Genomic DNA, 14,893 nt, shown 5'->3' on the forward strand with positions numbered 1-14,893 from the left:
GACTACTTTGAATGCTTGTCCAAACTCAGGTTAAGTTTCCTGACATTTGTTATGGCTTGAATGTGACTATCCACACAGGCTCATGTTTATCACTTGCCTCTGGCTGGTGGTGCTGTTTGGGAGGCTTAGAGTCTAGCAGGCAGATAGGTGCAGAGATGTGGGATTTAAATGTTGAAGATGGGCTATTAGGGGTGAACCTTCACTGTTCTCTCTGTCCCCTACTTCTTTCTAGTTCTCTCTGTCTCTGTCTCTCCCTCCTTCCTGACCCATCAAGATATGAACAAGCGATGTTACAAGCTACTGCCACCACAGACCAAGCTCCTCCAGCCTCCATGTCTTCTGTACCACACTGTCAGGCCATGATGGACCTCCCCTCTGAGCTTGAGCCAAGTATACCCTTACTTCCTTAGGCTGCTTCTGTTAGAGGGGTGAGAAAATTAAAAATGAATCATTGTAATTGGACATGCAGGGGATCGTTAAGAGGAGGTCGAGGGAGACACCATATACATGAGTCCAGTTGGTGCCGTGAGAAAAAGGAGAATTTACCTGCTCCCGTCCTGCCCTTTCTTGTCCTCTTGTTTCTACCATGTGATGCACAAGCAAACCTTTGTCAGATTATAATGTATGTTTATTATGTATTATGTATTATTATTATATTATGTTTATGTTTATTGTGTCTTGAATGTCCAGAGCTGTCATCTGATAGTTTCTCTCCTTTGTCAATTCCCTAGCTCCCGGCATTCTGTTAGCGTCACAGAAAGCAGACCAAGCACTACTTCCACAAGCTGATATTCCTTCCTCCATGTCGAAGACTTCATTGATCAGGGATCTAGTGCTGCATTCTCCTCGTGAAGCATCTGAGTCCTAGGGGAGGGAGCTTGATAGCACCCACTGAAGATAATGGTGACAGATTTCTAGAATGTTCTATGCACAGTCGAAGACAGAGGTCCAGTTATGTTTAACAGTTTCAGGGAAATCCACCCTCTCATGTCAGGCCCTAACTACTGTACAGGGTCTTCGCTCTCTCTAGTGTTGAATGAAGTTTGTGAAGAACCTCTCTTTTTCCTCAGCAATACTGGATTAAACATACTGAGTGCTTCCCCGTCATTCTAGGCCTTTCTGGAATGTAGGCAGGTGGGGGAATATCTGCCAGTGCCTCTTGCAAGATTAGGTCTCAGTTCCCAATCAAGGCCTATTCTGGACAGTTAAGGGTAGGGGCTCGTGCTGGACAGTAAGGGTAGGCCTCTACATAAATGCCCAGACTAGTACACGTGCATGACGCCCATAGTCATGCAAAAACATACATACATACATTCACACACACACACACATGCCACATTCACATACACTTGGGGGTGGGGGAGGAAAAGAATAAATACAAAGCCTGAGCAAACTAATTTCCCCCAGGATAGCAATTAGGGCACAGAACAGTATCCTACTGCATCTAAACGAACCACCGCAGGTCAAGCAGCTTCTGGCAACTCAGATCGGTTTTTATTTTGTGGCTCCAGACATTAGAAGTCTGCAATGGGCCTCCTGTGGCTGCAGCTGGGTGATGGTAGGGCCTCATCCATTTCTGGAGGGTCTAGGCGGGAATCTACTTCCCCTGTCTGTCCGCTTGTCAAGCCTGCGTGGTTCTTGGCCCATTGGGACTTTTCCTTCCTTCTCAAGCCAGCAGTGATGGTTCCATTTCTCTCAGCTCGCTACATGGGGTTACTCTGTCTCATCTACTGCGCCCCTTTCTACCCATAAGGCCCTGGTGGTTTTACCTTGATAATTACTCCTCCACAGTCCACTCCACTGTCTACTTTAATCCTGTCTGTCATGTGGTCTGCTTGGAACCGAGAGTTAGCACATGGGTATGTGGTCGGGGGCCCCTACAGTCTCGACTTCGGAAGACTTAATTAAAAGTGTATTTCTTATTTTACTATATTTTATTATTATTTCCTTTTATTTTTATGTGCATTGTTGTTTTGCCTTCATTTACGTCTGTGTGAGGGTGTCAGATGCCCTGGTACTGGAGTTAGAGGCAGCTGTTACAGACATGGGTGCTGGGAGTTGAATCTGGGTCCCTTGGAGGAGCAGCTGGTGCTCTTAACCCCCTGAGCCATCGCTCCAACCCCGACTTGAAGGTTCTCAATTACAACTCTGGTGTGGCAACCAGCGTCCATGATAAAGCAATTGGCATTTAAAGTCTGTGTGACGGTCAGTGTCAGTGACGTAGAGTGTGTGAGGAGACACGCCAACACTCTTGTTGTTCTTGTTTGATTAATCGCATCCGTCCTCACGTGACCCCTTTGAAGCCGTCGTTTCCCTTCCGGGATTTATGGTGAGGAAACATAAAGTTCCGTGCTATGCTCCCATTCCTATTTTAGAGAGATAGAGTCCCCACAAAACTGCAATGCTTTTCTGTCCTTTAGGGTCCATTGCATGGTTAAATGGACAATGTGAAAACTCTTTGGCCACTAGAGGGAGACAGCTCTGAAGAATTGAGTGTGTGTGTGTGTGTGTGTGTGTGTGTGTGTGTGTGTGTGTGTGTGTTGGGGGCGGGTTCGGGTAGCCCCAAATGCTGTTCATATTTAAGAATGGTATCCAGGCCTGCTCCACAGGCAGACAACAGAGGAACTAATTGCCACTCCCTGCCCCATGCAAAGCTCAGAAAACAGCCCTTGTTAATTTCCTCAGGGAGCATCCTCCCATAGTGGTGCCTCTGTTGTTTGGGGGCAGTTTCTGATTATTCGCTTATTTATTAGAAAATTACATGTTATTATTTATTTTGTGTGCATATAAAAGATACACACGTGTTACAGCACACATGCGGAGGTCAGAGGACAATTCTGGGAGTCAGTTCTCTCCTTCCACAATATGGATCCAGGATTAACTGAGGTTGCTAGACTTGGTGGAAGTTGCCTTTACCTGTGGAGCCATCTCTCCAGCTCCTTTGCTTTTCATTTTTTAAAATAGCATTTAAAATGTATTTATTTGTGAATGAGTGCTGTGTGTATGTTGCGTGTGTTTTTACAATATCTTAGCCATTGCCTTAATACTTAAAAAAATAAAACATCTGTTCTTTTATTATTTTTTATTTTTTCCTCTGTTTAGGAGCATTTTGTGAAAAGAAATCCCACTATGTTGTCAAGAATTACACTATAAGAAAACAGATCCTGAAGATTCCACACAGCCACAGGCACTATGCCCACGGGCTGAAACAAAGGCAACTGCTTGCTAAACGCTGACACGATTGTGTGTCGTTGGAAGAGGAATGAGGGTGTGTTTTCCTCTATTAGAGATTTGCTCCAGACACAGTATCCTTTAAAGCATAAAACTTCTACAGTGAGAACTTGCCTCCCACAAGCTAAACTAATATGATATTCATGTGAACTCTAGTATAATAGTTTCCAGAGAGAGAACTGGGTGTGGTTGTCTCGTTATTGTAATCCTAGAGCTTGGGAGGTGGAGGAAGGAGAATAGGGAGCGCGAAGCCAACCTTAGCTACAACAGACTGGTACATAAGACCCTGTGTCAAAAAAAAAAAGAGGAGGATGAGGAAGAGAGAAAGAGAGAGGGGGGAGAGAAGAAGAAGAAGAGGAGGAGGAGGAGGAGGAGGAGGAAGAGGAGGAGAAGTTCTGTGAAGGGTAATTAGCTCCAGAAGTTGAACAGCTAATAAGGAATACAGTGAGTCTGGAAGACGGGTTCAGTGGGAAACAGAGTGACCCTAGCTAGAATTCCTGATCCAGAGGATCTGACACCTTCTTCTGGCCACTGAGAGGGCAAGTCGAGCCAGCCCTGTGGTGGTGCACATGCAGGCAAACACACATACACATAAGAGAAGAAGTAAATAAATCTTCCTTTCAAGAAAGAAGGCAAGCAAACTATTAAGGCATGGGCCAAAGACCTCAGCAGACATTTTACCAAAGAAAATGTTATGGATAAGCAAGCATGAGAAAAGAGGCTGCCCATCGTGAAGTAAGGGAAATACAAACTGAGACAATAGTGAGATGCTACTACCAAATTTCAGTGAGCTTCGGGCTTCTGGGAATCACATTCATTCCTGCCATGAAGGCAGAACGGCATAGCCATTTGGAAGACAGATTCTTATCATTCAATGCAGCAAATCCAGTCCTGGGCATCTCCCCAAAGGAGAGAAAAACTCACGTCTATACTCAAGCCTCTGAGTGGATGTTTAGGGAAGTTTCATTCACAGTTACTAAAACTTAGAAGCAACCAAGATGTCCTTCACCATGTGAAGAGACACATAAGCTGTGCTGTCAAGATCGTGAGATTTTCTGTGTTGAAAGGAGGTGAAGTATGAGGCTGTAAAAAGACGTGGAAAGATGAACATGACCAACATGACCACGTGAATGAGTCAACCACTGTAAAACTTCGAAGACAGTAAGCTGATCAGTAGATGCAAAGGCTTTCTTGGGAGGAGGGGTGTGAACATACTGAACATACGTGACTTTCAGGGGAGTGAAAATCTCTTTCATGGAAATGCAATGGTGGACACTTATCATACATTTTTCTCAGACTAACAGAAACTATACCAAAAGTGAAACTGGATGTTAACGATGACCATGTATGTGACAATGGGATGTACCAGTGTACACCAATGAGAGAGGCCAAGAGTGGGCGAGGCCATGCATGTGGCATCCGGGGCCATATAGGAAATCTCTGGTACCTTGTTTGTCTTCCTGTCAATCTAAAATTTTCTGGGTTCTAAAATCTAACATCTCAAAACACAGCAAGGATCTGAGGTCCATGTTTAGTCATTTATTTGATAGAAAACTCTGATTTTACCTGTACCAACTAAGGGACATATACTTACTATGCTTTTATTTGAGACTATTTATGACACCAAATTATGACACACTCATTCACACACATACCTGCACATGCGTGTGTGCATACACACACACTTTTGTCAAATATATGATTAGCTTCCTAAAAAACACTTTTAAAAATATTTGAGCTTCAGACCTTAAAAAAATAGGTAAAAAGGAAAAAAATATTGTAGTAATGATGCTCTTGATTTTAATGACTGTTATTAATAGCCACTAGTTGCCAACATTAACGAACTTGATGACCCTGTGATGTCTCAGCCTCTATTACAACTGCTTCTGTAAAATGTCTCTCTCGAATCAGAAAAAATACTTCCATTCTGAAGCACAGTGACCCCAAAACTCTCAAATAAAGGATATATACCTAAGCCACTAGGAGCAAAGACTAGACATATTTCCAGCAATAAACAATAGAAGGTGGTGGGGAAAAGAGAGATGGGATAAATCCGAAATCTGGAAGGAGACTGTCGAGGGAGGTTGAGGAGTCCACCAGCTTCCCTTCATGTTCCCAGGGCACACTCCTCTGCCTATTTGAAGCTCCGCTTTTTCTCTGCTGGAGGAGAAGGGGGGCCTCTGGTTAGAGTTTACAGCTGCTAATTATGTCCCTTCTTCAAATCAGATCTTCTCACTTTGCTACAACCAAGACATGCAGTTCTTCCATCAAGGTGTTTTAAGTCAGCACCCTGCTCTCTGTCATCCTTCCTATTTTACAGTTTAAATGTAAACTCAAACATATTCATTTGACAAACGTTGCCCCCACTTCTCCTAAGAAATGAGAATTAGCATGTTGGTTGATTTTTAAACATTTTTTTAACATGTCAACTTTTTTATAATTCGTAACTACCCATCAATTAACTTTTTCTCTGTATCTGTGATGGTATCTATTTATCCAGTGAAGACATAAAGGAAGAACAGGGGGTCATTTGTATCTGAGAGCTTGAGGCGGGATTTAGGACGGCTTGCTCTTTTCTCTTGTGCTCAGATCATCTCCCTCCGTCTATGCAGAAGATAGAGTTCCTTTGTTACCTTGGATCATGGTTTAAATTAGCTTAACATCCCTCCTTTTTCTGATTTATGTGATGGGGTGAACGCTTAAAGATGGCAATTTCCCTATAGTCCAGATCTTGACAAATGGCTCTATTCTGTCATCTAAGGCAGAACCTTGGGAGTCATCCAACGGCCTTCCCTCTCCCTCACCACCCACATGTTCAATTAATCACCAAAACCTGCTGATTTTTTAAAAAATGTTATAATAGTGTCTGGCCTACAAAAGGCATAATACAAATGATATCCATAAGCCAACCTTTGGGTGTACAGAATTGTAATAGATTGTCAACTTTTTAGACAAGTAGAACATTATGTTCAAAGATGCAGCGCCTTGTTGGCTTTCCCTTGCATGTTTGCTGTCTCTGTAGAGTGTTATTGTACACTTGTGTATTAACATGTGTGCTCCATGCATCCAGCTGTAACTGGTTTATACCACTGGATGGTGTCCCTGAGCTCAACCAAAATCTAAATATTTATCTAATTTACTTTTTGAAGAGTTATACAATCTCTACTATTTGAACATGCATGAAACCTATCAATGATGCATATTCTTGTTAATCAATGTTTAGAATTGTTTCTAGTATTTTATCTTAGCAAACAGTGCTGAAATGAATACCTAGGGACCTTTCTCCACGTGCAAGGAAGCCAACCTGAATGTCCCTAGGGCATAGCAGAATGTGTCTGCTGGAATTTAGCAAATGCATTCAGGTGTGTAGGTGTGCCTCAAGTGAGGCAGGGGGATGGGACCTGAAACATCAGGAAAATCTAGGCACTGGGAGGTTGCTCCCATTTGCCCCATGAGTAACGTCAATCATCTGAATGCTGTACTAGTTGGCTTTAACTGAGAGCAAGATATAGCCTAGAGTGGCTTGAGAAAGGAGTTTCAATGGAGTGACTGACTAGGTCACATGTGTATGGGTTTGTCTTGGTTGTTGATTGACATAGGAGCCCCCTCCATCACTGTGGGAGGTAGCATTGCCTGTGAGGCGGCTCTGGGTTTTACAAGGAAGCCAAGCAGCATACGCTCTGTGGTTTCTGCTTCAAGCTCCCGCCCGGCTTCGTGTCCTGACTTCCCCCCCCAGTAATGGACTGTGACCCGGAAGTGTATGCCCCACACATCCTTTTCTCCCCTGAGCTTCTTTTGTCCTACGATGAAACTCGAACAGACACCACATATTGAAGGTTTTTTTTACGTAAAAATTATCCACTCTGGGCGGGGCATTGGTGATGCACACCTTTAATCCCAGCACTCCGGGAGGCAGAGGCAGGCGGATCTCTTGTGAGTTTGAGGCCAGCCTGGTCTACACGAGCGAGTTCCATGACCGGCAAGATCCTCGTTTTACTCATTTTACAAACAGGGAAATGGAAGTACGGAAGAAAGTCAATGAGCACAACCAAGGTGCGTGCTGAACGGCGGAAGAATGCTGACTGGTCCTCAGGGCTGCTGAGTAGGGTCTACGCTGCTCCTTGGACCGTCCCCAGGAGCGGAAGTACTAGGAGGGGACCGAGTGCCAGAACTTACCAGCTGATGCTACTCAGTTTTCAAATGCGCCATAATCCTGCCAGGATCATCAAAGGGCCTCATGTCCCAACCTGACAGACAACAGAACAGTAAGTCTGTATTTGGTGCTTCATTTCCTCACTACTGCAAGACTGAACATTTAGTAACTTTCCTAGCCATTTGCTGTTCTTGCTCTGCTACTTGGCTCTTCATGTCTCCTGCCCCTTTTTTCATATTTTTTTCTTTACTGATATTTCAGTATTCACCATATATTCTATCCGAGGTGCTAATCTGCTCTGTCTAATTTTTGTACATATCGCCTTCTATTTTTCAGGTATAACTGATGTGATGAGCTGTGATTGCTCTGGTATATGGACATTGCATTTTAATTTGAAACAAACCTTTATTTCACAGGAAGGAATATCAATGAGCCATATTCTAGCTCTGAGAATCAACACAATCTGTTAATACTGGCTGAGCATTTACCAGTGTCAGTGTGAGACATCAGGCAAGGGTAGTGACTATCTTCCCTGGGCAAGCGGGTGAACAAAACTCCTATGAAAAATGGCACTCATATTTTCCAGGGACTAACTATGCTTTCCATGGGTTCCTTTAACAAACTTGAGTGTGTTGCTTTGCTTGCTTTGGGTTAAGGATTATAAGCTGTCTGGATACTACAGACAATCTCCTTCTGCTTTAGCGAGGACACTTAAGACACTTTGCTATGACAAAAAGCAAGTAATTGCAGATTTGGTTCATAAGGTAGCCGGCTAGATACATTTTGAGAAAGCCTTCCTCCTAGCTTCTAAACAATGGGCAGTTGTTACTCTATTGTTTGGTATTTTCAAAGACACTTTTATCCTCCCTGCGACCTCCTACTGATGACCAGGATTCTAATCACAATTAAAAACAAAACAAAAAACTGTGTATTATGAAAAAAAAATTTAGATTTCCTGAAGGATTTTCAGCACAATGTAGATGGTTCCCATAAACTCCATTTTTATCACTATAATGAAACCTAGTACTGTTACCAAAACTAAGAAATTGGCTTGTTGTAATACTATTAAATAACCTTTGGCAGTCACTTGGATCTACTGAGAAATTTTTCCCTAATGTTTTCTTTTTCAAGTGTTTTGAGCTCTCTCTCTCTTTCCTCTCTCTCTCTCTCTCTCTCTCTCTCTCTCTCTCTTTCCTCTCTCTCTCTCTCTCTCTCTGTGGGTGTGTATGCACATGTACACGTTCATGTTTGTGAGAATGTGTGCATATATATTTATTGTGTGTGTATGTATACATATGTATGTATATATATATATATGTATGCATCTGTCTGTCTGTCTGTCTGTCTGTCTGTCTATCTGTCTCATTCTCCCCAGCTCCAATGACTCCAGTTTCAGTAGAGGCGAATCTATGATTTTTTTCCTTATAGAACTTTGCTGTCTTTTCATTGTTCAGTGTTGACATACGATTATCTGAGTGATATGAACCCCCTGGAAAGTGAACTCTGTGTCTGCTCTTCTCCCACATCAGCAGTATGCTGTGTGGTGCTCAAAGCTGGGAATCAGCAATGTGCTCTTGGTGTTGCATAGCTGGTTAGGTATTAGCAGACTCCACGGTCATTAGGGATGGTCTCCTCCCTCATAACCAGCTGCCTGTCAAACCAGGAACTGATGTTGTAAAACTCTGGTTGCTGATCCAAAGAATAGCATCTGAGTCAGATCTGTGACCCAGAGTGGAAACATGTATATGGGCTGCCAAAATATCATTAATAACTAAATATAAGATTTCTATTAATCCTTATAAGATTTCTATTTATGCAGAGGCTTTCTGATAGAGAGACTTCCCCTTAAAAGTTAATTCTAACGAGTTTGTTAATCACTTGCCAGGAAAATGCCTCTGAAGAAACTGACATAGAGACTGGAAATAGTGTGTGGCCTTCCAAAAATGTAGGCTAGCACAATGACCTTATCAGTCATTGTCCTCCCTCGTCCTTTTGAAAGAGTTCTTGTCTTAGTTAGGGTTTCTGTTGCTGTGAAGAGACACTGTGACCATGGCAACTAATGGAGGCTCACTTACAGTTCCTGGGGGCAGGGGGCAGATTTATTGTACTCTAAATATCCCAACACCTTATCCAGGAATTGTAGCAAAGTGGCGCACACTGCTCTCTCTAGGAGTACGCAGAGACATGTCTGCAGTGACAGGGCCTGAAATGGGCAGTCCTCCACAATCTATGTCGATAAAAAGGCAGACTGTGTCTCTCAAATCCGGTCCTGTCTTGGGTAGTCCTGGATGGGAAGGACTGTTAGGGGAAAAAATGGTTCTCTCAGTTTGGATCCCAGATTTGCCTGCTGGGTCAAAGGTAAGGTATTAGTGGTACCAGCTGACTCCCCAGTGGAATGACTCCAAAAGCCAGAATCAGAAGCCATGTGGACCACGGGTTTAGATTTACTTATCTGAGACTTTTTCTTAGGTTCTTTTCTGAAAAGAAAATGTAAGGTCTTAAAGTAGTCTCTTCTATTTTCCTGCAAGCATTTTCTGGAATGTTAGGTTTTTATTTTGGACAGATGAACCCAGTTAGTAATTGGTCTGGTTGATCTTTGTCAACTTGACATAAACTGGAATCACTTGGAAAGAGGGAAGCCCAACTGGGGAATTGTAGATTGGCCTGCAGGCAAGCCTGGAGGACATTTTCTTGATTAATGATCAATGTGGAAGGGTCAAGTCCAGTGTGGGTGGTGTCAGTTCTAGACAGGTGGTCATGGGATGTATAAGAGAGCAAGCTGAGATACTGTGAGGGAGAAGGCAGGAAGCAGTGTTCCTGTATGGCAGAGGTTTTCAGCCTTCCGGATGCTGTGACCCTGCAATACAGTTCCTCATGTGGTGGAGACCCCCAACCATAAGATTGTCTTTATTGTTACTTCATAACTATAATTTTGCAGCTATTATGAATTGCAATGTAAATGTCTGCTATGCAGAATATCTGATCTGTGACCCCTCCCAAAGGTCACATAATTAATTAATGATTAATTAAAATAATATAATTTAAACAGTTGTAAGACAAGACCCAAAGCAGAGATAAAACCAACATATTGAAAGACAAACACTGAGGAAATTAAGAGGACTAAAAAGGAGTCAGTGTGTAAACTGAAAATTGAATAAATAATCCTGGGAACTATATTACCTAGACTGACAAAAGAAAGACAAGCGAGGTAGATTTATATATATTGAGTATATATATATATATATATATATATATATATATATATATATATATATATATATATACTCAGTTTCCTAAGTGTAAATTTGACAAGCTTAGTGGGAAACACAATTATCTTGATAAAACATAAAAATTCTCTTTATAAAAAGCCAGGTTTTGTAGATGTTGCCAAGAGCAGAAGAATTACTTGATATTTTAGTGAGAGCTGAAGAGGCTGAAACAGAAAATGTGGCTTCGTTAAGTGTTGCATTCTTAACAATAATAACATAACAATGTTGCAGAGATAAAAAGGCGAAAGTGAAAAGTCAAACTAGGCAGCGAGCTCGCCTGCTCTCTAACAGGGCAGAGAAATGCCACAGTCATTTTATGCTCGTTTCCAAAGTCTGACCACTGATTCTCTCCTGAGCTAACCTGGGGTAACACCAAGGCAAATATGTGGACTTGCCCGGCTAGCAAAACTCAGGCTTCAGGGTCCAGCTGAGTCTGCAGCTTCCTTGGGCTTCTTTGTGGGGAGTTCTTTTTAGATGTGTAATGCCCATGGCTGGGCCCCTACCAGTTATTAGTACATGTCCTTTCCCTCCCTCCCTCCCTCCCTCCCTCCCTCCCTCCCTCCCTCCCTCCCTCCCTCCCCCTTCCCTCCCTCCTTCCCTCCCTCTCTCCCTCTCTTCTCCTTTCAATTCTTCATTCTTTTCCTCCCCGTCCCCTTCCTTCACATCTCTCATCTTTTCTATTTAGTAAAGCAACAATATATTACTATTCAAATAGATAAGACTAAAATTGGAAAGCCAGGTGGTGGTAGTGTACACCTTTAATCCTAGCACTCTGGAGGCAGAGGAAGGCATATCTCCGTGAGTTCAAGGCCAACCTCGTCCACAGAGCACGTTCCAGGACAGCCAAGGCTACACAGAGAAGCCCTGTCTTGAAAAACAAAGCAAGAATAAAATTGTGTTTCCAAACTAATACACATTAAGGATAAACTACCCTTTTTCTATTTTTAAAAAGATAAAAGTGGATTTAATTATAAAAGCATTTTCTTTCATTGGAGAAAAAAAGGTTCGTTCTTGTCTGAGTCAACTGAAATGTCAGTTGGCCAATTCCTTTTTGTTTGTTTGTTTGTTCTCAAGACAGGGTTTCTCTGTGTAGCTTCGGAGCCTGTCCTGGCATTCTCTCTGTAGACCAGGCAGGCCTCGAACTCATAGAGATCCGATGGCCTCTGTCTTCCAAGTGCTGGGATTAAAGGTGTGTGCCACCACCGCCTGGATGACTAATTTCTTTTTATCCATGGTGCCATGTGAAGGTTTGAATTTCAACACGAGGGAACGGTGAAGCGGGAGAAGGCAAGCGGCTGGTCAGTGCCGTGGAGATGAGGGACACCGCAGGCTGACCATGCCTGCATGGCTCCTCAGGATCCAAGCCACCCTATAACGCCAACACAACCCAATATTTTCTAAGTTGTTTCTGTGGCTACACATATTTTATGAGCTTTTACATAAACATATTGTTTAGTTTTGCCCCAGTTGGAAGAACCACTGTAGAGAGTTCCTGTGACCTGGGGACTTCGTCCTGACCATCTATCTCCTAGAGGACCTGTACCTTCTCCCCTTCCTAGCCCTCCTCCTGGGAGAGGCTCCTCTGACTACTTGTTCCTGTGTTGGACTTGCTTGGTTGTTTCAAGTTCTTGTTCCATGTCAAGGTGGCATCCTCCATCTTGTTTCAGCCTCGTGGGCAATGCTGCCCAAGACGAACCTGTTAGGTCTGACCTCTTCAGATCCAGCTGTAGAATCTTCTCTCTGGCTCCTCTGGTAGCATCTCTGTTTAGCAACGCCTCCTCCAGGTGAGTGCTAGGCACCAATAGTTTATTTGCATCTGAAAAAATAAGACAATAGCATTGCATTTTGGGGCATATGAAGACAAAATTCAACAGAAGAGACCTAGATAAGTCATTTGTTTTCAAAGTCTATGGCTGTGACAGGACTTCATAGCTCACTAGAGCCCGCCTAAATGTTCACACCCTCTAGTTTATATTCTAAGTTAAGAGTTTGGGGTTACTGAATGATTAAGAGAAGAGGTCAGAAGGTTTAAATCAGGCAGCACAAGTTCAAAGACTTCCCTTCTCCCCAGCTCCTCCCTTTGGTCAGCACAATTGCAAATTTAAGTGTTGACTTTGTCATTTTCCAAGCCTTCGCCTCTTCACGGATGTTTATATTTATAGACCGTTCACCAAAACAACAAGGTTTTGCTTTCTCCCTTCGTGTTAATTCTAGGGTGTCAGAGAGCACAGCCTATGCAGAAGGGGTCAGTCTCTGGACTTGGTAGGGGTGAACAGGAACGTTTTTAAAAAATGGAATGCTGTTCCTTTAAATCCCCGCAAGTGAAGTTGGCTTAGGAAGAGCAGCAGCTTAAGGTCCAGCCCCTAGAGGAGAGAACAGCTCCAGGCTCTCCATCCTCGGGCTTCACAGGGGACAGTGGTGCCAGCCAGCTCTGACAGGCCCCTGGAAGCATGGCAGTAAAGCTCGGGGCCTTCCTGCTGGTGTTTGGGCTCAGCCTGGTCTGGCCAGCTTCTGCCCACCGGAAGCTCCTGGTGTTTCTCCTGGACGGCTTTCGCTCAGACTACATCAGTGAGGAGGTCCTGGCATCCTTGCCTGGCTTCAGAGAGATTGTGAGCAGGGGAGTCAAAGTGGATTACTTGACTCCGGACTTCCCCAGCCTCTCCTATCCCAATTACTACACTCTAATGACAGGTGAGTACCTACCACGTCCACTTCTGGGAGGGGAGGGCACAGCTGTTCTCTGGCATCAAAGACAGGCAAGAACCTATGGTCGCAGCTCAGGCTTTCCTTTGGTCACAGTTGTGTTTTCCCACAAACGTCCTCCCAAGGAACTGTTTCGGATTGTCTATAAACAGAAGAGATGACCATAACAATAGATGCAAGTTTGAGATTTTTAAAAGTGGTTATCGTTGCTTGTTCCAGAGATTTAAAAAAAATAACATTGCATTTTCTAAGTTCAGGTGCAGAAGATGGACAGGGCTCTGTGAACCCACACTAAGTCCCTCTGTGCCTTTGCTGATGCTTGGATTCTTGCAGACTGACTATTCAATGGGAAAACTGTGACAATTACGCTCAGGCAGGGAACCTTGTTTCTAGACAGCTTGGAAGGGACATTTTAGTTCACGCTCCAGTATTCTCTACTCTCTATTTTGGCCTTTTTGGGCCAGGTAACATGATACAGAGACGAATCATTTTTGTTGTGGAATTAAGATTGCCTACCATCTATGAAACGAGGGACAGGGGAATGGCAAAAAGTAAGCGCAACCCCTAATGAGCAGATAGAATTCCAGCTGCTCATCTGGGAAAAGTGGATTTGGCTAAAGATGACCTGCCTCTGTCTAGGATTGCCAGAATGCCAAAGGTGATTCCAGAAAACTGAGCCTCCGCGTGGTAAATCCTACAGCCTCTTCCTGCTCCTGCAGCTGGGTTCCCAGCTTCTGTTTTGCTCATCTAACTTTGCAAAACCAGCAAGAGGTGTCCAGAAAGTTTGGGGTTTTCTTTTGCCAACCAGCTATCCAGGGAGGATAAGCATGCAGTCATGGCGGGACTTCACTACCTGCCCTGAACTCAGGGAGAACTTTGAAACGACATTGCCAAACAAGACCTAAGAACTGATATCTCATTAGATAGCTTTACAAAACTCCAAAGCCAAAGGAGTCTGAACACATGGTACTGGTATCTTTAGCTGTGCATTCTGGCTATTGAAATAACTCAGTAAAGGATGGTAACAAGAAGGGGCTGAGCACCCTGGGATTTCTGTCTTGCCCCAGGTGTACACAAACTCACCTTGAGCTGACTCCACAAATTAAAGGGAATAGATACTTTGGAGAATTAGAAATTGAGATATGGGGGAGAAAAAATTAGGCTGCCGCACACAAGCAAGGACTTTGTTTGCCCCCCCCCCCCCCCACAGACAAACCAGTCTCTAAGATAAACAGTTAACAAAAGCTTCTCTGACCTTCCCTCGGCCTGCTTGCCCGTGGTCGCTCACTCGCTGGAAGCAGTCTGCAGGCTTCTGGGCTACACATAGATGTTATTGTATGACCCAAGTCGATTCTGCAGGGGGGGCTTCACACACACTGGCCAACCCCTCTCCACTTGTCTTTCAGCGCCTGCTGGGAGACACAATTAATAAGCTGCCACGTGCAGCTTTTTTTCAATTGCAGCGCAGAATGAACAAAATCCAGTTTATCAAGTCTGACTCCAGCCCGTCAAAAGGGCCTATTGCAAGCCCACACGG

At 43.7% G+C, this 14,893-nt stretch overlaps 1 protein-coding gene across 3 annotated transcripts in view; it reads left to right on the plus strand.

Annotated features, from left to right (window-relative positions):
* Positions 1–13,030: 13,030 nt before the first annotated feature.
* Positions 13,031–14,893, plus strand: part of Enpp6 (ectonucleotide pyrophosphatase/phosphodiesterase 6) — a 99,254-nt gene continuing 97,391 nt past the window's right edge. For 2 of the 3 annotated variants that reach the window (XM_075986730.1, XM_075986731.1), the window contains exon 1: positions 13,031–13,344. In XM_075986730.1, coding sequence (XP_075842845.1) covers positions 13,104–13,344 — 241 coding nt within the window. In that variant the 5' untranslated portion in view covers positions 13,031–13,103. The remainder of the gene's footprint in view (positions 13,345–14,893) is intronic. The other variant, XM_075986733.1, reaches the window with a different exon arrangement.

The sequence above is a fragment of the Microtus pennsylvanicus genome, chromosome 9 (genome assembly GCF_037038515.1).
Source record: "Microtus pennsylvanicus isolate mMicPen1 chromosome 9, mMicPen1.hap1, whole genome shotgun sequence".
In the NCBI taxonomy this organism is placed as follows: Eukaryota; Metazoa; Chordata; class Mammalia; order Rodentia; family Cricetidae; genus Microtus; species Microtus pennsylvanicus.